This window comes from Oncorhynchus mykiss, chromosome 3 (genome assembly GCF_057628025.1).
Source record: "Oncorhynchus mykiss isolate SJ-2025 chromosome 3, ASM5762802v1, whole genome shotgun sequence".
Taxonomy (NCBI): Eukaryota; Metazoa; Chordata; class Actinopteri; order Salmoniformes; family Salmonidae; genus Oncorhynchus; species Oncorhynchus mykiss.
In genome coordinates, this window is record NC_143024.1 from 81,627,697 (window position 1) to 81,650,562 (window position 22,866).

The 22,866-nt window shown below is 45.9% G+C and overlaps 1 protein-coding gene across 2 annotated transcripts in view; it reads right to left on the bottom strand.

Annotated features, from left to right (window-relative positions):
- The window catches only part of xk (X-linked Kx blood group antigen, Kell and VPS13A binding protein), a 31,090-nt gene extending 8,489 nt beyond the window's left edge, over positions 1 to 22,601 (bottom strand). For both annotated transcript variants that reach the window (XR_016494832.1, XM_021597838.3), the window contains exons 1-2: positions 22,187 to 22,601; positions 7,811 to 8,073 (exon numbers count right to left, since the gene is read on the bottom strand). Coding sequence is in view for 1 of the 2 variants with exons in the window: in XM_021597838.3 (XP_021453513.1) it covers positions 7,811 to 8,073; positions 22,187 to 22,431 (508 nt within the window). In the remaining variant the exon portion in view is untranslated. The remainder of the gene's footprint in view (positions 1 to 7,810; positions 8,074 to 22,186) is intronic.
- Between the last annotated feature and the right edge of the window lie 265 nt (positions 22,602 to 22,866).

Genomic DNA, 22,866 nt, shown 5'->3' on the forward strand with positions numbered 1-22,866 from the left:
CCACACATAGTCATTTTCCTCTGGTAGGCTCTAGGCCACACATAGTCATTTTCCTCTGGTAGGCTCTAGGCCACACATAGTCATTTTCCTCATACCTCTGGGGTGTCACCTTTAGACCAAAGTTTTTATTTTGTTTACCTGTGGCCCTTACAGTGCTTAAATACGCATGTACCTTTTGTACATACTGAGAAACATATTGTTTCCCTTCATTTTGTTGTGTTCCCATAACCACATCAACAGGTAGTCATTTCAGTAGCGAGCAGCACCTTGTATGGTGTGAACTCTGTGGAAGATTGAACACTACTCCTGTATGACATAATCACATATGGGAGAATCTCGTACCAATTTCTCTGATTGTCATCAACTAAAAGTTATAGCAGAGTAGAGTTCTGTTTTCTTTCCCATAAACCATCTGATTGTGGGTTGTACTAAGTAGTTATTGTTTGTTCATTTGTAAAATATTGTATTTCTTTCTAAAAACTCTGGGCCTTCTGAGTGGTGCAGCGGTCTAAGGCACTGCATCGCAGTGCTAGCTGCATTACTACAGATCCTGGTTTGATACCGGGCTGTGTCGCTGCCGGCTGTGACCGGGAGACCCATGAGGCGACGCACAATTGGCCCAGCGTCATCTGTGTTAGGGGAGGGTTTGACTGGCTGGGATGTCTGTGTCCCACTGTGCTCTAGCGACTCCTGTGGTGGGATGGGCGCATTCACGCTAACACGGTTGCCAGTTGTACAGTGTTTCCTCTGACACAATGGTGTGGGGTTGTGTTTCAGAGAAAGCACAGCTCTTGACCTTCACCTCTCCCGAGTCCATACGGGAGTTTCAGTGATGGGACAAGACAGACTGTAACAGCCAATTGTTGTTGTTTTTTTTGCCCCTGATCGCTAGAGATTGAGCAAGGAACACCTAGCTTCAACACAAATTCCTCTACCAGTTTCTTGTCCGCTCTTACTGCTTCCTGATTGGGTATGGCATATGCCTCTGACAAACCTACTGTAATAAAGCAATCGGACACTACCATAATGGGCTTGTTACCTCATCTTGTCTGTAAATGAACCCATTAAGTCTATAGATATCCTCTGGAAAGAGCAACCTGTGACAGAACTTGTCCTGGGCGCTCTGGGGGCTGGACCATGTCATTTGTATGCAGCTCCCCACTGCCCTTACACCACGGCTTTATGGCTCTCTGCCAGCCTGGACAATAACATCTTGCTCTGATTTTACTGGTGAGCGTATTAACTCCTAAATGGCCTGCTGTTCTATCATTGCGGATAAAGGTAAGTATCTCATGTACAGTACGAGCTCATCTGGTACAACCCCTCTCCAGATGGTGTCAACTGTCTCATAGTTTTAACTCTAAAGGCATAACACTCCATTCTTCACATGTAATGCCTCCCACACTTGTTTGAAACACTTCAACGTTGGCTCAGATTCCAGCTCTGCTCTACCACCTGTTTTCCATGTCTTTAACTGGGAGACCACCGGGTCTCTATCCTGTGCTTCCAACAGGAAAGCTGCATTTGTGGGAGCTGTCTGGCTGGCTCTCAGAGAGTCTACACTGTCTGTCTGTGTCGGCATGACACACCATCTGCATTACTGTGCAGTGGCCTGTGGACAATATCATAGTCCTACGGCTCCAGTTTCTCTAGGCACCTAGCTAACTGTACCTCAGGTACTCAGCCACCTCAGTGAGCTGTGATCATTTCCTTCCCAGCAGAAAGTGTTTGAAATGTTTAAGAAACACTACCACAGCAAGAAGCTCCTTCTTGGTAGTTGAGTACATCCTCTCCTGTTGACAGTGGCCAACTGGCATATGCTACTACTCTCTCCCTACCCTCATGTTTCTGGGAGAGGACTGCCCCTATGCCTGTGTCACATGTGTCAGTATCCATTATGAAATCTAGATTTAGGTCAGAGAAAGCACATATGGGGGATGTGGTAAGCTTGGACTTTGGTTCAATAAAGGCCACTTCACACGCTGAGTGCCACTAAAATGTTTTCCCCTTATCTGTAAATCTGTACAAGGGCTCCGCCGTAGCTGCAAAATCTGGTCTGAACCTCCTGTAGTATGACGCCAGGCCTAAAAAGCTTCTAGCCTCTGTCTGTGACTCGGGGCTAGGCCATGACCTGACTGTCTCTGTCAGTGACTCGGGGCTAGGCCATGACCTGACTGTCTCTGTCAGTGACTCGGGGCTAGGCCATGACCTGACTGTCTCTGTCAGTGACTCGGGGCTAGGCCATGACCTGACTGTCTCTGTCAGTGACTTGGGGCTAGGCCATGACCTGACTGTCTCTGTCAGTGACTCGGGGCTAGGCCATGACCTGACTGTCTCTGTCAGTGACTCGGGGCTAGGCCATGACCTGACTGTCTCTGTCAGTGACTCGGGGCTAGGCCATGACCTGACTGTCTCTGTCAGTGACTCGGGGCTAGGCCATGACCTGACTGTCTCTGTCAGTGACTCGGGGCTAGGCCATGACCTGACTGTCTCTGTCAGTGACTCGGGGCTAGGCCATGACCTGACTGTCTCTATCAGTGACTCGGGGCTAGGCCATGACCTGACTGTCTCTGTCAGTGACTCGGGGCTAGGCCATGACCTGACTGTCTCTGTCAGTGACTCGGGGCTAGGCCATGACCTGACTGTCTCTATCAGTGACTCGGGGCTAGGCCATGACCTGACTGTCTCTATCAGTGACTCGGGGCTAGGCCATGACCTGACTGTCTCTGTCTGTGACTCGGGGCTAGGCCATGACCTGACTGTCTCTGTCAGTGACTCGGGGCTAGGCCATGACCTGACTGTCTCTGTCAGTGACTCGGGGCTAGGCCATGACCTGACTGTCTCTGTCTGTGACTCAGGGCTAGGCCATGACCTGATTGTCTCTGTCAGTGACTCGGGGCTAGGCCATGACCTGACTGTCTCTGTCTGTGACTCGGGGCTAGGCCATGACCTGACTGTCTCTGTCTGTGACTCGGGGCTATGCCATGACCTGACTGTCTCTGTCTGTGACTCAGGGCTAGGCCATGACCTGACTGTCTCTGTCAGTGACTTGGGGCTAGGCCATGACCTGACTGTCTCTGTCTGTGACTTGGGGCTAGGCCATGACCTGACTGTCTCTGTCTGTGACTCAGGGCTAGGCCATGACCTGACTGTCTCTGTCTGTGACTCGGGGCTAGGCCATGACCTGACTGTCTCTGTCTGTGACTCGGGGCTAGGCCATGACCTGACTGTCTCTGTCAGTGACTTGGGGCTAGGCCATGACCTGACTGTCTCTGTCTGTGACTCGGGGCTAGGCCATGACCTGACTGTCTCTGTCAGTGACTCGGGGCTAGGCCATGACCTGACTGTCTCTGTCAGTGACTTGGGGCTAGGCCATGACCTGACTGTCTCTGTCTGTGACTCGGGGCTAGGCCATGACCTGACTGTCTCTGTCTGTGACTCGGGGCTAGGCCATGACCTGACTGTCTCTGTCTGTGACTCGGGGCTAGGCCATGACCTGACTGTCTCTGTCAGTGACTCGGGGCTAGGCCATGACCTGACTGTCTCTCTCAGGCGAGATGATGTGTAGCTCACCTGTCACCTGAACAAATGGCACTTAGATGGTTTCACCTTATATCCTGACTGTTCCAATCTACTGAAAATCTCGTATAAGCGCTTCACATGCTCTTGGAATGTACAACCAAACACTATGATGTCGTCTAAGTGCACCAGAGATATTGTCCACTATGAGTCAGCCAACACCAGGTCCATGAGATGCTGGAAGCTGCTTGGAGAATTTGTCAACCAAAACCCCATGACCTGGAATTCGAAAAGCCCTCTCTTTGTCACAAAAGCAGTTTTGCTATGACCCTCAGGGTGCATCTCGAAGGGTGCATCTCAACTTCCCAGTACCCACTGGCTAAGTCTAAAATGGAAAACTACTGAGCACCGGCAAGAGCGTTCAAGGCCTCATCTATCATAGGAAGTGGATATGCATATTTTACAGTGTTCTCGTTTAACCTTCTGTAATTCACACGGAACCTGATTTTGATAGGCCTGGTGTCCCATGTGTTAATATTATGCTGGACTATTTTTGTGCCGCCCAATCTAAAATCACCAGTGCTACACTCTCGCACATACACTACATGTGGACACCTGCTCGTCGAACATCTCATTCCAAAATCATGGACATTAATATTGAGTTGCCCCCCCCCCCCCTCCCCCTCCTCTCTTCTTGGAAAGCTTTCCTCTAGATGTTGGAACATTGATGTGGGGACTTGCATCCATTCAGCCACAACAGGGCGATTAGGCCTGGCTTGCAGTCGGCGTTCCAATTCATCCCATAGGTGTTCGATGGGGTTGAGGTCAGGGCTCTTCTGCAGGCCAGTTAAGTTCTTCCACACCAATCACGACAAACCATTTCTGTATGGACCTCGTTTTGTGCACGGAGGCATTGTCATGCTGAAACAGGAAAGGGCCTTCCCCAAACTTTTTCCACAAAGTTGGCAGCTGTTGTATGCTGTAGCTTTAAGATTTTCCTTCACTGGAACTGAGGGGCCTTGTCCGAACCATGAAAAACAGCCCCAGACCATTATTCCTCCTCCACCAAACTTTACAGCTGGCACTATGCATTCAGGCAGGTAGCATTCTCCTGGCATTCACCAAACTCAGATTCGTCCGTTGGAATGCCAGATGGTGAAGCGTGATTCATAACTCCAGAGAACACGTTTCCACTGCTCCAGAGTCCAATGCTGGCGTGCTTTACACCACTCCAGCCGACGCTTGGTATTGCGCATGGTGATCTTAGGCTTGTGTGCGGGCGCTCGGCCATGGAAACCCATTTCATGAAGCTCCCGACAAACAGTTATTGTGCTGACGTTGCTTCCAGAGGCAGTTTGGAACTCGGGAGTGGGTGTTGCAACTGAGGACAGGTGATTTTTACGCGCTTCAGCACTTGGCGGTCCCATTCTGTGAGATTGTGTGGCCTACCACTTTGCTGCTGAGCAGTTGTTGCTCCTAGACACTTCCACTTCATAATAATAGCAATTACAGTTAACTGGGGCAGCTTCAGCAGGGCAGAAATTTGATGAACTGAGTTGGAAAGGTGGCATCCTATGACGGTGTCACCTTTTCCTTTACAGCTTTCAGCTGCACCTCAGTTAGCTGTCTGCAATCTATGTCCAGTTCTTGCATTAACTGTTCTATGTCCCACTTTGCTGTGGTGGGAGAGTACGGCGGAAGTTTAGAATCCTGTAGGCTAGCAACGATAGTGTCTTCACTACCCTTCTCCCAGATAGAGAAACCCCAGTTCAGTGCCCTCCCGCAGTAACTATGATTCAGGGGTGACATTCATCACACGCACTGGCATTTTCCCCTTCACTGAGCTGCCAACTTGTATCAGTGACTTCAGCACACGGCTCAAGAAGATCCTCAATTTTGTCATTGTTTACTGTACCCTCAACTTATATGTAACTTCTGGAGGGTATAATTGTGTCAGTCATCCCTTTATAAACTCTCCATGCCTCTCTCCTGAAAATCAGTGTACTCTGCTTCCCCAAAACACAGCATGTTTTCTTTTGTAAATCAAGTACAGCCCCATATTTTACCAGGAAGTCTGTCGCTATCAGTGCACACTGGTCTGTGTCACTAACAACGACAAAGTCCCCGGTCAGTTTCAGACCGTCAATGTTCATGACTGTGGACCAGCTCCCCAGTACTGAGAGAAACTGTCCATTTGCTACTTTAACTGTGCAGTGGTATGGTTGCAATCTACCACTCTTACCTCCAGTAGCATTTCTCCATACCTGTTCATGTACCATGGAAACCTGGGCCCACGAGTCCACCATGACCTCACACTAGAAGTCAGCCATTTTGCACTCAAGGTAAACCCCACTCCCCACAACACTTGCTGTGGACTGGTCAATCTTTTTTTATCCAGCAGGCCTCTGCCATAGGTCGTCCTCTGTCGCTCCCGGGGAACCTAGATCTCCCATTGCTGCTGTAGAAGACCATGGAAACAATATCTGCTCTAATACGCCTCAGCATCTGATGTGGCTCCTTCTCTCCTAGATGTTGTACCTCGGACCACACTGTGCAAAGCTCTCACACAATGACTCAAACATCTCTTTTGGAACTCTGACGTTGTCTCCAACTGGAGGCAGAGTGACCTTGCTTGTGCCACACATGTTCACTTTGTATTGTGCAGTGTATTGGTTTTCCAGCAATTCTAGCTGTCTTATCTGATCAATCTCTGTAGCAATGCTAATTCCCTTTCCAATATTTCTGGTCCTGCCTTGCACAGGTGAACACGAAGATCACTGCAACCACTGTGTAATAAAATGGTCTCGTGCAAGCGAATCACGTGCACACACACTCTAATCTGGGTAGACCCTTGAAGCTAGCCTGCTTAAATCATGGCCAAATTTACCAATGCACTCACCCACGTTAAGTTTCCTGTCCTGAAAAAAAGGTAAGATTCCAGTCAGTATGCTCAAGTCCATTCTTTCCACTCAAAAGATTCTGGCATGAACGCCAGCCAGTCAATCCGCCTGTCCATTGCACCTGGCTGATCTACCACCATCTGTCGATTGTTGTTCCCGGGTCGTTTGACTTCTCCCTCCATTTTCCCACGCAGATAGCAAGCTAATGTTAGCCAAACGAGTGAGTTGCTGTTAGCTAATTGATTTGTTAATCCCAAAATCCGCTGCCACCAATTTGTAACGACTCTGTAAGGCCACCGAAACGTACAGGTAGGTTATTAACTAGCATAAACAGTCTAGGACAATGACTTTCCATGAAATAATCAAGTTGTAATTTATTTGGATGAACACAGTGCACCCCAACACTAACCTGACGCACACAAGCGCCTCTCCAAACCCACTGGACTCAGCACCCCCCCCCCCCCCCCCCCCCCCCCCCGCATCTTCACATACAGCAACTTATTTGCATAACATTGTGTGATAGGCTGAGAGAAATTTGAATGTGTACACACATTACAATAGAAACAAGATCCACTGGATCAATTTACAGATTAGCATTTGCAATATCAAGTGCCATAGTTCACGTCGTCAGCACATGACACTTTTGTTTTGACAGCATAGACCTGTCAGATCCTGCCTGACCACCGAAACAGCTTGAAGCTTTTCCTCTGGTCACACTCAGTCTCACACAGCAAAGCACTTCTTCAGTCTGGAATGACATTCTCAATAACAGAAAATAAAACAGGGAAGTATTAGCAGACTGTGTGACATAACTCAAATGTGTCTGTGATACTAGTTGCTATATTATGCATAATCATGATTCAGATGGTGGATGAAAACAGTTATTTCAAACAGTGAGTTTGAAGACTGTGATCTAAATAAAATACCTTGATAGCAGAGTGCTAGAGAGCGTTGCGTAATACCACTTTGAGTCATGAAAACACCATCCGCTTATTTCCAACGTGGCACTTAGCTAATCAGCCCACGCAAAAGTGAAACTGCTCTGAGGGGGGTGGACCGGCCTGGAGGGATTTGGGGGAAGGACTGTGTCTCTGTAGTGAGCCTCTATAGGGGGTAACAAGCAGATATAACTCAACTATGTTCATGTGCAGGCTCAAAGAGGTTCCTATTAACTGAGAAAGTTGGGGGCCTCTGTCCCTCAACGCATGGAACTCAAGATGACTCAAGTGTGATCAAACAGAGAGAAAACATACACGCACGCACACACACACACACGCACATGCATAGAAACACAGACATATACAGACACTGAAAATTGAAACAACTAAAAGTCACACTTCTCCACCTCACACACACACAAACACACACAGTCACACGCACACACCACTCACCTCTGCCGATGGACACCCCCTGCTGCAGGACACAGATGTAGAGCTGCAGGGTGAGCTGGGGGGCGGAGCCCAGGAAGGCCTGGATGACAGAGGTGCGGGCGAAGGCGGCACGGTGGGTGAACAGCTTGCCCTCTGCCTGCCCCACCTGTCTCTCCACCTCCTCAGACTGGCCCCCCCTGGGCATCTGGCGCTTCCGCGTGATGCTGACATACGGCTCCTCTACCCGGCCCACGCTGCCGTAGATACAGAACGCCTCCAGACACCTACAGCAGCAGAGGAACACACACACATTAAACATGGTGTACCCAAGGCCTCCACACACCTACAGCAGCACAAAAATACTAAAATAACGAGAGGGAAGATGTGGAAGACATTATGAACAATGCTGTGGATACCAAACCCATGGGAGTGTCTCAAACTCTTAACAGTGTGCAAGAACTTTTCTGTATTTTTCATATCTTAACCTTATAGTTAACAAACAGATTACCGACCATTTCGAATCACACCGTACCTTCTCCGCTATGCAATCTGGTTTCAGAGCTGGTCATGGGTGCACTTCAGACACGCTCAAGGTCCTAAACGATATCATAACCACCATCGAGAAGAGACATTACTGTGCAGCCATATTCATCGACCTGGCCAAGGCTTTCAACTCTGTCAATCACCACATTCTTATTGGCACACTCAACAGCCTTGGTTTCTCAAATGACTGCCTCGCCTGGTTCACCAATTACTTCTCAGACGGAGTTCAGTTGTCCTGACCTCTGGCATTCTCTATGGGGGTGCCACAGGGTTCAATTCTCGGGCCGACTCTCTTCTCTGTATACACCAATGATGTCGCTCTCGCTGCTGGTGATTCTTTGATCCACCTCTACGCAGATGACACCATTCTGTATACCTCTGGCCCTTCTTTGGACACTGTTAACTAACACTTAACTAACACTGTTAACTCCAGATGATCTTCAATGCCATACAACTCTCCTTCCGTGGCCTCCAACTGCTCTTAAATGCAAGTAAAACTAAATGCATGCTCTTCAACCGATCGCTGCCCGCACCTGCCCGCCCGTCCAGCATCACTACTCTGGATGGTTCTGACTTAGAATATGTGGACAACTACAAATACCTAGGTGTCTGGTTAGACTGTAAACTCTCCTTCCAGATTCACATTAAACATCTCCAATCCAAAATTAAATTTAGAATTGGCTTCCTATTTCGCAACAAAGCCTCCTTCACTCATGCTGCCAAACATACCCTCGTAAAACTGACCATTCTACCGATCCTCGACTTCGGCAATGTCATTTACAAAATAGCCTCCAACACTCTACTCAGCAAATTGGATGCAGTCTATCACAGTGCCATCCGTTTTGTCACCAAAGCCCCATATACTACCCACCACTGCGACCTGTACACTCTCATTGGCTGGCCCTCGCTTCATACTCGTCGCCAAACCCACTGGCTCCAGGTCATCTACAAGTCTCTGCTAGGTAAAGCCCCGCCTTATCTCAGCTCACTGGTCACCATAGCAGCACCCACCCGTAGCACACGCTCCAGCAGGTATATCTCACTGGTCACCCCCAAAGCCAATTCTTCCTTTTGGTCGCCTCTCCTTCCAGTTCTCTGCTGCCAATGACTGGAACGAACTGCAAAAATCACTAAAGCTGGAGACTCTTGCCTCCCTCACTAGCTTTAAGCACCAGCTGTCAGAGCAGCTCACAGATCTCTGCACCAATTCATACATAGCTCATCTGTAAATAGCCAATCCAATCTACCTCATCCCCATACTGTATTTATTTATTTATCTTGCTCCTTTGCACCCCAGTATCTCTACTTGTACATTCATCTTCTGCACATTCTACCATTCCAGTGTTTAATTCCTATATTGTAATTACTTCACCACCATGGCCTATTTATTGCCTTACATATCTTATCCTACCTCATTTGCACATGCTGTGTATATATTTTTCTACTGTATTATTGATTGTATGTTTGTTTATTCCATGTGTAACTCTGTGTTGTTGTATGTGTCGAAATGCTTTGCTTTATCTTGGCCAGGTTGCAGTTGCAAATGAGGACTTGTTCTCAACTGTCCTACCTGGTTAAATAAAGGTGAAATCAATAAAAATAAATACAAATCCTGCAATCGCTGGAAAATACAGCCTCTAGAATCCATTGATGATAACATACAACAATAGAAACAAAAACAAACGTCAATGAACTGCCATAGATACCGAGCTCCCTTACCAACAGCATCATCACACATATGGCACTACTAGAATAACGCACATCTCTATCATCACTATCAACATAAACACCACCTGCAACACTATCAACATAAACACCACCTTCAACACTATCAACATAAACACCAACTTCAACACTATCAACATAAACCCCACCTGCATCACTATCAACATAAACATTAACTGCAACACTATCAACACAAATACTACCTTCAACACTATCAACACAAACACATCCTTCAACACTATCAACATAAACACCACCTGCATCACTATCAACATAAACACCACCTGCATCAATATCAACATAAACACCACCTGCATCACTATCAACATAAACACCACCTGCTACACTATCAACATAAACACCACCTGCAACACTATCAACATAAACACCACCTGCATCACTATCAACATAAACACCACCTGCATCACTATCAACATAAACACCACCTGCATCAATATCAACATAAACACCACCTGCATCACTATCAACATAAACACCACCTGCTACACTATCAACATAAACACCACCTGCAACACTATCAACATAAACACCACCTGCATCACTATCAACATAAACATTACCTGCATCACTATCATCATAAACACCACCTGCTACACTATCAACGTTAACACCACCTGCAACACTATCAACATAAACACCACCTGCATCACTATCAACATAAACACCACCTGCTACACTATCAACATAAACATTACCTGCAACACTATCAACATAAACACCACCTTCAACACTATCAACATAAACACCACCTTCAACACTATCAACATAAACACCACCTTCAACACTATCAACATAAACCCCACCTGCATCACTATCAACATAAACCCCACCTGCATCACTATCAACATAAACACCACCTGCAACACTATCAACACAAACACTACTTTCAACACTATCAACATAAACACCACCTGCATCACTATCAGCATAAACACCACCTGCATCACTATCAACATAAACACCACCTGCTACACTATCAACATAAACATCACCTGCAACACTATCAACATAAACACCACCTGCATCACTATCAACATAAACATTACCTGCATCACTATCATTATAAACACCACCTGCATCACTATCATCATAAACACAACCTGCATCACTATCATCATAAACACCACCTGCTACACTATCAACATAAACACCACCTGCTACACTATCAACATAAACACCACCTGCAACACTATCAACATACATACCACCTGCAACACTATCAACATAAACACCTCCTGCATCACTATCAACATAAACACCACCTGCTACACTATCAACATAAACACCACCTGCAACACTATCAACATAAACACCACCTGCATCACTATCAACATAAACATTACCTGCATCACTATCATTATAAACACCACCTGCATCACTATCATCATAAACACAACCTGCATCACTATCATCATAAACACCACCTAGATCACTATCAACATAAACACCACCTGCTACACTATCAACATAAACACCACCTGCTACACTATCAACATAAACACCACCTGCAACACTATCAACATACATACCACCTGCAACACTATCAACATAAACACCACCTAGATCACTATCAACATAAACACCACCTGCTACACTATCAACATAAACACCACCTGCAACACTATCAACATACATACCACCTGCAACACTATCAACATAAACACCTCCTGCATCACTATCAACATAAACACCACCTGCTATACTATCAACATAAACACCACCTGCAACACTATCAACATAAACACCACCTGCATCACTATCATCATAAACACAACCTGCATCACTATCATCATAAACACCACCTGCTACACTATCAACATAAACACCACCTGCTACACTATCAACATACATACCACCTGCAACACTATCAATATAAACACCACCTAGATCACTATCACCATAAACACCACCTGCAACACTATCAACATAAACACCATCTGAATCACTATCAACATAAACACTACCTGCAACACTATCAACATAAACACCACCTAGATCACTATCAACATAAACACCACCTGCAAGACTATCAACATAAACACCACCTGCTACACTATCAACATAAACACCACCTACTACACTATCAACATAAACACCACCTTCAACACTATCAACATAAACACCACCTGCAACACTATCAACATACATACCACCTGCAACACTATCAACATAAACACCACCTGCTACACTATCAACATAAACACCACCTGCATCACTATCAACATAAACACCACCTGCAACACTATCAACATAAACACCACCTGCATCACTATCATCATAAACACAACCTGCATCACTATCATCATAAACACCACCTGCTACACTATCAACATAAACACCACCTGCTACACTATCAACATAAACACCACCTGCAACACTATCAACATACATACCACCTGCAACACTATCAACATAAACACCTCCTTCAACACTATCAACATAAACACCACCTGCTACACTATCAACATAAACACCACCTGCAACACTATCAACATAAACACCACCTGCATCACTATCAACATAAACATTACCTGCATCACTATCATTATAAACACCACCTGCATCACTATCATCATAAACACAACCTGCATCACTATCATCATAAACACCACCTGCTACACTATCAACATAAACACCACCTGCTACACTATCAACATAAACACCACCTGCAACACTATCAACATACATACCACCTGCAACACTATCAATATAAACACCACCTAGATCACTATCAACATAAACACAACCTTCAACACTATCAACACAAACACCACCTTCAACACTATCAACATAAACACCACCTGCATCACTATCAACATAAACACCACCTTCAACACTATCAACATACATACCACCTGCAACACTATCAACATAAACACCACCTTCAACACTATCAACATAAACACCACCTTCAACACTATCAACATAAACACAACCTTCAACACTATCAACATACATACCACCTGCAACACTATCAACATAAACACCACCCAGATCACTATCAACATAAACACCATCTGAATCACTATCAACATAAACACTACCTGCTACACTATCAACATAAACACCACCTTCAACACTATCAACATAAACACCACCTGCAAGACTATCAACATAAACACCACCTGCTACACTATCAACATAAACACCACCTACTACACTATCAACATAAACACCACCTTCAACACTATCAACATAAACACCACCTGCAACACTATCAACATACATACCACCTGCAACAATATCAACATAAACACCACCTGCTACACTATCAACATAAACACCACCTGCATCACTATCAACATAAACACCACCTGCAACACTATCAACATAAACACCACCTGCAACACTATCAACATAAACACCACCTTCAACACTATCAACATAAACACCACCTTCAACACTATCAACATAAACACCACCTTCAACACTATCAACATAAACACCACCTGCAACACTATCAACATAAACACCACCTGCAACACTATCAACATAAACACCACCTGCAACACTATCAACATAAACACCACCTGCAACACTATCAACATAAACACCACCTGCAACACTATCAACATAAACACCACCTGCAACACTATCAACATAAACACTACTATCAACAGCCAGCTGGACCTACTACGTCCCATAGTAACACCCCAAACTCTATCCGTGAGTTGACCAGTTGCAGCTCCACACATTAGTCAACATGACCTACCCAGGCTTCTCAGTAGAGCAGTAGACTCGAGGCAGTCATCTTCCAATGCGGCTAAAGACTAAAGGCCCGGGTGGGCGGGTGTGTGACTGGGCTGTGGGCCAAGGCAGTATAACTCATTCACTCTGTCTGGGTAAAGCAGCTCTGGTCCACGGTGCCAATAAAAGACGAGGCAGGGAGCTTTACGGTCACAGGGCCAGTGAGGGACAGGCTGTTTATCAGGCTAAACAGCCTCCCAGTGACACGCAAAGTGGTAATAGTATGCATCAGCTAAAAGGCTGCGCTGCTAACTGCTAACTCTACTGCTAACCCTATCCTAATCCTAACAGCTTTAGCAACACACTTGCTAAATATCAGAGCCCACACGTATCAGTATGCTATACAGTAGTAGTCTAGGCCCAGGCATTTTACTGGGCCTGAGGCTATAGATCTCAGAATAGTTCAGGTCACATGGGAAGAAACATCTTTGGGCCCTACATACAACATACAGTCCATCATCTAGCTACCTTGATGGTGAAGCAATATTGAAATTGCAATTAAGGGATTTAGTGTCCCAGCGTCGCATAGCATTTCCAATTAGACCTGTAAGATGAATTAGTGTGTGTGTGTGTGTGTGTGTGTGTGTGTGTGTGTGTGTGTGTGTGTGTGTGTGTGTGTGTGTGTGTGTGTGTGGTAACTAGAGACTGCAGGCAAGGGGCTGGCTTTAGAACATAATTACAACAGTAGGAAAGTGATCACAGACTTGTAATGGAGAACTGGAGCAGCTAGGGTGAGAGTGAATAAAATATAAATTAATAAGTAAAAATGGGTAACTCAATCATGTTAATGGAGAAAGACAGCAACAAAGCTATTTAGATGCTTTAACCACCTGCCCAGGGAGTCGATGGGAATTGCCCTCTTGTCTAAATCTGGCACATGGTGGCACTTGTTTCCTTGTTTCCTGTGTACTGCCCCTTTCAAATAAATGTAATTTTTAAAAACTATTCAATTAAACATCTCCAAACATTCCAGAAGCAGAAATTTACATTTTGGTCATTTGGTCTCACTTCTAGTGTATGCTGTATGTTTTCAGGATGTGGCCTCCTGCTTCTGTGCAGACTGATACCCTGCCTTCTCCACTTGTGTTATCACAGATAAGAACCAGGAAGCAGCAACATGTGCTATTCTTAGAGCTGCCTGTGCAATGGAGGAGCAAGGGCGTGAGTCAGAGATACATGCCTTTAGACCCATCATTACATTTTAGACTCAAGAGATGCAGGCCATATATCCAGAGGCCGTTACTGCCAAGCATAATTCAACAACACCCCATCAGCTTTGAGTGATGTATGACATCACATATCCATCCATCTGTCCAACTAGGAAACACAACATCACACATACCCACAGGCTAGCCATAGTGTCAGTGAGTGTCCACTGTTATAGATAGGGGCTCCCAAGTGGCGCAGCGGTCTAAGGCACTGCATCTCAGTGCTGGAGGCGTCACTACAGACCCTGGTTTGATTCCAGGCTGTATCACAACCGGACGTGATTGGGAATCCCGTAAGGCGACGCACAATTGGCCCAGAGTCGTCCAGGTTATGGTTTGGCCGGGGTAGGCTGTCATTGTAAATAAGAATTTGTTCTTATTCCCCCTCAGGAGACTGAAAAGATTTGGCATGGGTCCTCAGATACTCAAAAGGATATACAGCTGCACCATTGAGAGCATCCTGGTTGCATCACTGCCTGGTATGGCAACTGCTCGGCTTCCGACCGCAAGTCACTGCAGAGGGTAGTGCGTACGGCCCAGTACATCACTGGGCCAAGCTTCCTTTCAACCAGGACCTCTATACCAGGCGGTGTCAGAGGAAGGCCCTAAAAATGGTCAAAGACTCCAGCCACCCTAATCACAGACTGTTCTCCCTGCTACCGCACGGAAAGCAATACCGGAGCCACAAGTCTAGGTCCAAGAGGCTTCTAAACAGCTTCTACCCCCAAGCCATAAGACTCCTGAAGATCAAATCAAATGGCTACCCAGACTATTTGCCTTGCCTCCCCCCTCTGGAACGCTGCTGCTACTCTCTGTTATTATCTATGCATAGCCATTTTAATAACTCTACCTACATGTACATATTACCTCAATTACCTCGACTGACCGGTGCCCCCACACATTGACTATGTACGGGTACCCCCTGTATATAGCCCCGCTATTGTTTTTTACTGCTGCTCTTTAATTATTTGTTATTCTTATGTCTTACTTTTTTAAATGTATTTTCTTAACTGCATTGTTGGTTAAGGGCTTGTAAGCAAGCATTTCACTGTGAGGTTGTATTCGGCGCATGTGACAAATCAAATATGATTTGATTTGATAAAGTTGGTTGGAGTAATAACATGTTCAACTACTTAAGACATTGCCTCAAATCACTATATCAGTGATGTAGTGGCTTAGCTGGCTAAGTAATACTAGCCAGAGCCCTTCAACGTTATTGCAATAGAAGTATCTGCTGGCAACTGGCTGACATATCTAAAAGTGGCTATATATCAGTTGTGCATTCTCAGAGAGTCGGTTTTTGTTTGTTTGGGGGGGATGTCTGTTGACACGGCATGAGTCGCAGGACGGTTTTAAAGTGGCCTTTTGTCCGGCATCTCGCAAACACAATGTCAGCAGCGTCTCTAGTTGCCTACTTGAGTCGGCTCCGAGATGGGGTGGTTTGTTTCACATCTCAGGCCCTTGGCCTGTGCCGTCAGAGGGCGGAGTAAGCCGGTTGAGAGTGATGAATGTGCTGCTAAAAAGGCAAATCGGGGGGAAGCAGGCGAACATAAAAAACAAACCACTGTTCATGATTCCACTCATTCGCAAAGAGGCAGACCTGTGTGTTTAGAACTCAGTCAGATCAAGAAAATAAGCTTTCTGAGCTTTGATCAGCGCTGGGAGCAATATTTAGATGTTGATTCGTAAAAAAAATTTTTTATTGTGTATAACATTTATATTTGTATTCTTTTTTTCCCTTCAAATTAGACAAAATTACGGAGGTCCGGACCTCGGTGTCCTCATATGTTGTTACAGCCCTGGTCAGTGAAACTCAAATCAGCTGAGCACCTTGAGTCCAAGGGTAATACCCAAGGATTCTACTATTTGCATATTCCATTGCAGAAGGCTGCAACGCCATGGGTGTATTCTGTAGCTAATGGGTGGGTGTTTTCTGTAGCTATTGGGTGGGTGTTTTCTGTAGCTATTGGGTGGGTGTTTTCTGTAGCTATTGGGTGGGTGTTTTCTGTAGCTATTGGGTGGGTGTTTTCTGTAGCTATTGGGTGGGTGTATTCTGTAGCTATTGGGTGGGTGTTTTCTGTAGCTATTGGGTGGGTGTTTTCTGTAGTCCTTTGCAGATTCCAAAACTGTGCGTGTCTGTGATTATTTGGTGCATCCATCCAATAGGAAGAACTGTGGTCAGTGTGTCTCTCTAGAGATGGGATTAGTATAAATTCCTACTGAGTCTGGCCATGAAGGGCAGATGGCCAGGCCAGTACTGGGCTTACTGATAACTGATAACTAAGTGTCTGGGACAGGGTAGGGCCTGGCCTATTATGGGGTGTATATGGGCTATATACGTATGGGGGTTATTCAGGGATACATACTGCATAGTCACTGCTATACCAGCTTAGTTATTTATTGGTCAGGGACCATGACAGTAGGACAGAACTGTTTGTCTTGTCAATAAATCTATCAGATTTACACAGAAACAGTGATCCTCTTTATTCTCCCGGATAGTCACCAGTTGAAGGAATGTTCTTTGGATTTTCAAGTCCCTCGGTCGAGCACCTGATCCCCCTTTTTCATTTAAGCTGGCCTGAAGCGCGTTTGGGTATACTTTTTTATCCAGTAGGACAGAACTGTCAAGGCATTCTTGGAGGTTTGCCCTCCCACACAAAGACAGCAGTGCCATGGGAGGTCAAGAAAATCATTAAGCAACAGAGACTCAGCAGGAGAAGATTATGGCTATGGGTGTTATATTACCTCTGATTCAACACCAGTCATGGGAATACTGAGCTGCTGTCATGGACAATCGACATATAAACCAAACACAAGTTCATATCTCACAATAGGGCTGCACTGTGGATTATTGCTCAGGCAGCTATAGCAAGGACAAATTTGATATATTTTCAGTTAGGGCCTCCATAATGAATTGACTGTATATTGATAGGCCTATGTGTTATTTAGGGCATTTGATTAGAGTGATGAGTGGTCAATGGTCGGTCGCATTCCAGGGTCTTTAAATCAAGGCTCCCTATGCAGCTAAAACGGTTGGTGTGTTGTTCATGTGGTGCTGCAGTGGTTTGCGGTGTGCTATATTGATCATGGGACTAGGCCTATTGATTAGGTCTGCACAGTGGCAGACTTACCATAAGGCAGAATAGGCAATTGCCTCAGACCTCACATCATCAAGGGGTCTTGTGAGCTAGGCATAACTTAAAACAAATAATACTAGGAATCATTTATTTTTTATAATTTCTCCGCTTGAGGCCCCCCCATGCTCCACTCAAGGCCACCCCCCTCATTCATATTCCATTCGCCCAGCTCAATGTAACATCGATAGGTTTAGGCTACTACATGATCATTTTCCCTATACCCATCACGAGGTTGCTACATCCTAGCCTAAAAATGAAAGTTTATAACGTAGTTGCACAGGTCGAGAAACAATTGGAGTAACCAAGGTGACAGACAGTGACACATTCAATATTGCCTTGCCCACTCTTGCCTGCATCTAGCTGATCTAGGGTATAATCATTAGTCCAAACAGTTGCAAACAAGCGTTTCTATTGGACAAATTCAGGTAGGTTTATCCTCGTTTCGTTCTGTTTAAGAAATGTTTTCAACAGAATCAGGGGAATGAGTACACCCCTGATCACCCGCACACACAGTTCACTTTCATAGCAGCCACATACAAACAGCAACATCACTTTGCTCGTTGTATTATTCCTTCTCGCATCTACCTGCTCTCCTACTCTCACATTTTCCCTTCGCTTGTGGAATTCAGTGCACAACACAACAGCTCTATGTGACCAGGCAAAAAAAACTATTCAAGCCAAACCTTCATACCATAACCGCTAACCACTACACACAGCCTACATCATTGTCAATGTCACCATATTAGCTAACGTCATAGTCAACATAGCTACTAGACCTAATGCGTTAGTAAACCCGCTACAATCACGCAGTACAGTGTAAAGCAAGCAGTTTAGCAGTTTCACCGGCGGGCCCCAGTGGCAATAAATTAATAAAACCGAAAGTTTACATTTGACTTGGAACAGTTCTGGTGTTGGATAGCCAGCTAATATAAATAGCATTTCTCTTTTTTTGAGCTGGGTGTTTGAGTAGGCTAAATTAGCGAGCTACATTAGCTAGTTATGGAAGTGGAAGTGAAAGTAAAAAAATAACTAAATATAGCTCTCTCTCTCTGCTGCTTCTCCTTATTTTTTTATAAATTAATTTGTTCAAAACAGTTCAACTATCGTCTTTCTCTACTCACCACATTTTATGCACTGCAGTGCTTGGTAGCTGGAGCTTTTTTTTACTAGATGAATTCTCTGATCCTTTGATTGGGTGGTGTCATGCCCTGACCTTAGAGATCCTTATTTATTCTCTATGTTTGGTTAGGTCGGGGTGTGACTCGGTGGGAAAATCTATGTTTTCTATTTCTTTGTTGTTTTTTTCGAGTGTGATTCCCAATCAGAGGCAGCTGTCTATCGTTGTCTCTGATTGGGGATCATATATAAGTTGTGATTTTCCGTTTGGGTTGTGTGGGGTGTTATTGTCTGTTTAGTGTCTGTGCCTGACGGAACTGTTCGCTTTCGTTTTTTTGGAATTTGTTATTTTTGTTTGAGTGTTTCTTGAAAATAAATATCATGAACACTTTCCACGCTGCGCTTTGGTCCACTCTTCCTTTCACCGATGACAGCTGTTACAGAACACCCCACCAAAAAAAGACCAAGCAACGTGGCCAGGAGAACTGGACATGGGAGGAAATCCTGGAGGGGGAAGGACCCTGGACACGGGCCGGGAAGTATCGCCGTCCAAGGGAGCAGATGGAGGCAGCGAGAGTAGAACGGCGACTATACGAAGAATTAGCTCAATGACGGAAGCTCGAGAGGCAGACCCCAAAAAATGTTGGGGGGGGGGGGCACACGAGTTGGCGAGCGGAACGAGCGGAACTAAGGGGTGAACGAGAACCAACTCCCTGTAAATACAGTGAGGAGTTGGTCACGGTTCAAGTGCCAAGTTTTCCGGTTCTGCGCACCGTGCCTTTCACCGGGCTGTGGATGCGCACCGGTGCGCTCTGTGCAAGCTCCCCGTAGTTGCCGTGCTAGAGTGGGCATTCAGCCAGGATGGATTGTGCCGGCTCAGCGCTCCTGGTCTCCGGTGCGGCTCTTCGGCCCAGGATATCCTGCGCCAGCTCTACGCACGGTGTCCCTAGTTCGCCAGCACAACCCAGTGTGGCCTGTGCCTGCTCCCCGCATGTGCCGTGCTACAGGGGGTATTCAGCCAGGACGTGTTGTGCCAGCTCTACGCTCCAGACCTCCAGTGCGCCTCCACGGCCCAGTATATCCTGCGCCGGCTATATGCACTATGCCTCCAGTGCACCTTCTTAGCCCAGTGCGTCCTGTGCCAGCTCTCCACACTCACCGAGCTAAAGTGGGTATCCAGCCAGGACGCGTTGTGGCAGCTCAACGTATCAGGCTTCCAGTACGTTTCCTCAGTCCGGTGAAATCTGTTCCGACTCCACGTACGAAGCCTCCAGCGACGGTCCCCAGTCCGGAGCCTGCAGCGACGGTCCCCAGTCCGGAACCTGCAGTCAAGAGCTTGCAGCGACAATCTATGGTCCGGAGGTCCCGGCGATGATCCCTGCACCGGAGGCGCCACCAAAGTGGGGGGAGCCTAAAGCGGAGCGGGGTCTGCGTCCCGCACCGGAGCCCCCACCGAGAGTAGATGCCCACCCGGACCCTTCCCTATAGGTTCAGGTTTGCGGCCGGAGTCCGCACCTTTGGGTATAATATTCTTATGAGGTGCACCTTTGGGTATAATATTCTTATGAGGTTTCTGTGCCTAACGGAACTTTTCGCTTTTGTTTTTTTAGGATTTGTTATTTTTGTTTGAGTGTTTCTTGAAATTAAATATCATGAACACTTTCCACGCTGCGCTTTGGTCCACTCTTCCTTCCACCGACGAGAGCCGTTACAGGTGGACAACATGTCAGTTCATGCTGCAAGAGCTCCTGTAGGTTGGAGGACATCCTCCGTAAGTCTTAATCATTACTGTGTAAGTCTATGGATGGGGTTCAATAGGTTTTGTATTAAAGTCAATGTACCCTGAGGCGGATGGAAAATAGCTTGTCCTCTGGCTACACCATGGTGCAACCCCAAAGAGTGCTGATGGGGCTACAGTAGACCTTCATTCTAAAACAGTGTGTTTTAATCAGTTTGGTGACATTAATATATTTAGTATAGTTTTATCTAAAAAGGCTAACTTTTTAATGTTTCACTATTTTTATTTTTAGGAAATTCACTGAGTAGGATTGTCCTCCCTTTCCTCCTCTAAGGAGCCTCTGCTGACATTAACCCTAACCTTAACCCCTAGCCTAGTTAACATTAGCCACCTATCTATGCTAACATTAAAATGCTAACATTGGAATTCGTAAGATATCATACATTTAGCAAATTCGTAACATATTGTAGGAATTGCAATTTGTAACATATTGTAGGAATTGCAATTTGTCATATTGTGATCATAATATATCATACAAAATGGATGATGGACATTCACAACTTAATACATGCCATACTAAACTTAACATATCATACTATTTCGGGTGTCCCAGATAAACGGTTACAATGTTATCTCTGCCCCTGACTCCAGGTTGTAAAACCTGGGCTCTGCCTGGGGCATCCAAATGACTAAATCCGCCACTGGCTCTGCAGGCCCTACTGCGCACGGCGCAGTGTGTGTTGTGGCCTGTAGCAAGAGACAAAAGGGCCACAACAACAAAGACAGCAAGACTGACACGTTGAGCTCCGATTCTCCATCGTCAGGCTATAATATTCTTATGAGGTTACACATTGAGCATTCCCCCGACAGTTGGGGGAATTTAAATCTCCATTGTATTGAAACAACATTGAATCACCCAAGACGTTGTCACTCATTTCAGCCACGGTTTGGTCATTGTCTACCAAACATTTTCATTCAAGGCGAGATATTGTACAATCTTTGCCAGGCAGCTTTAGAGATCAGCAGTGGTGGACTAGCCTACTTACAACTGCATGATGCTACGAATCTGGAGGTGGCTCGGTGTGGTGATGGTAGAGCGCACATAAATAACGGGAAACTGTAGGAGAGCACGGCTCTCTCCCCTCTTCCACCGGCTACTTACCTCACGATGGGTCCGAGCTGCAGGATGTGAAGCAGCAGAACAAGCGGTCGGTCCCTGCTAAGGTCCCGGTGAATGAAGGTGAGCGTCAGCTGCACGAGCACCGACGTTACTAGGGTGAAGAGGAGGGTGAGCCCTTGCCAGATCTGGTCGCCGTCGGAGCGGTATGTGGAGCTGAGGTAGAGGGCTGCCGTGGTCTCAGCCGTGAACAGAGACACCGAAACAAATATGGAGCTGGGGAGTCGCATCCTCACTCACTCAGCCATCGGGGAAGGCGGGCCGCTCTTCCCTACCATCGTGCATTAACCGAGAGCCGACTCCGTGAGGGAGATGCTCTCCTGTCGAGCGCTTGCTGTGTCTAGGGCTCATCTATTTGACAGGCTATTTCTCGTCTAGTGGTGTTGTTCCGGAAAGGACCGATAGGTGGCGCGTTGAGTTCGCATTGCGCTCATGTGTGCGAAGAACTAATGATAAAAACATTCAGTGGCGCCCTCGTCGCTGTTCAACAACAACAAAAATAACAGTAATTATCCTCAATTTGGAAGGTTTTAATGATCCTGCAAATCAATAAATTACACATGTAAGGAAAAAATGCCACAATATTACAGGAGGCTTTACATTAATATATCAATAGGCCCACATTATAGTATACAGTATACATTATCAAGATCTTTAAAGAACAG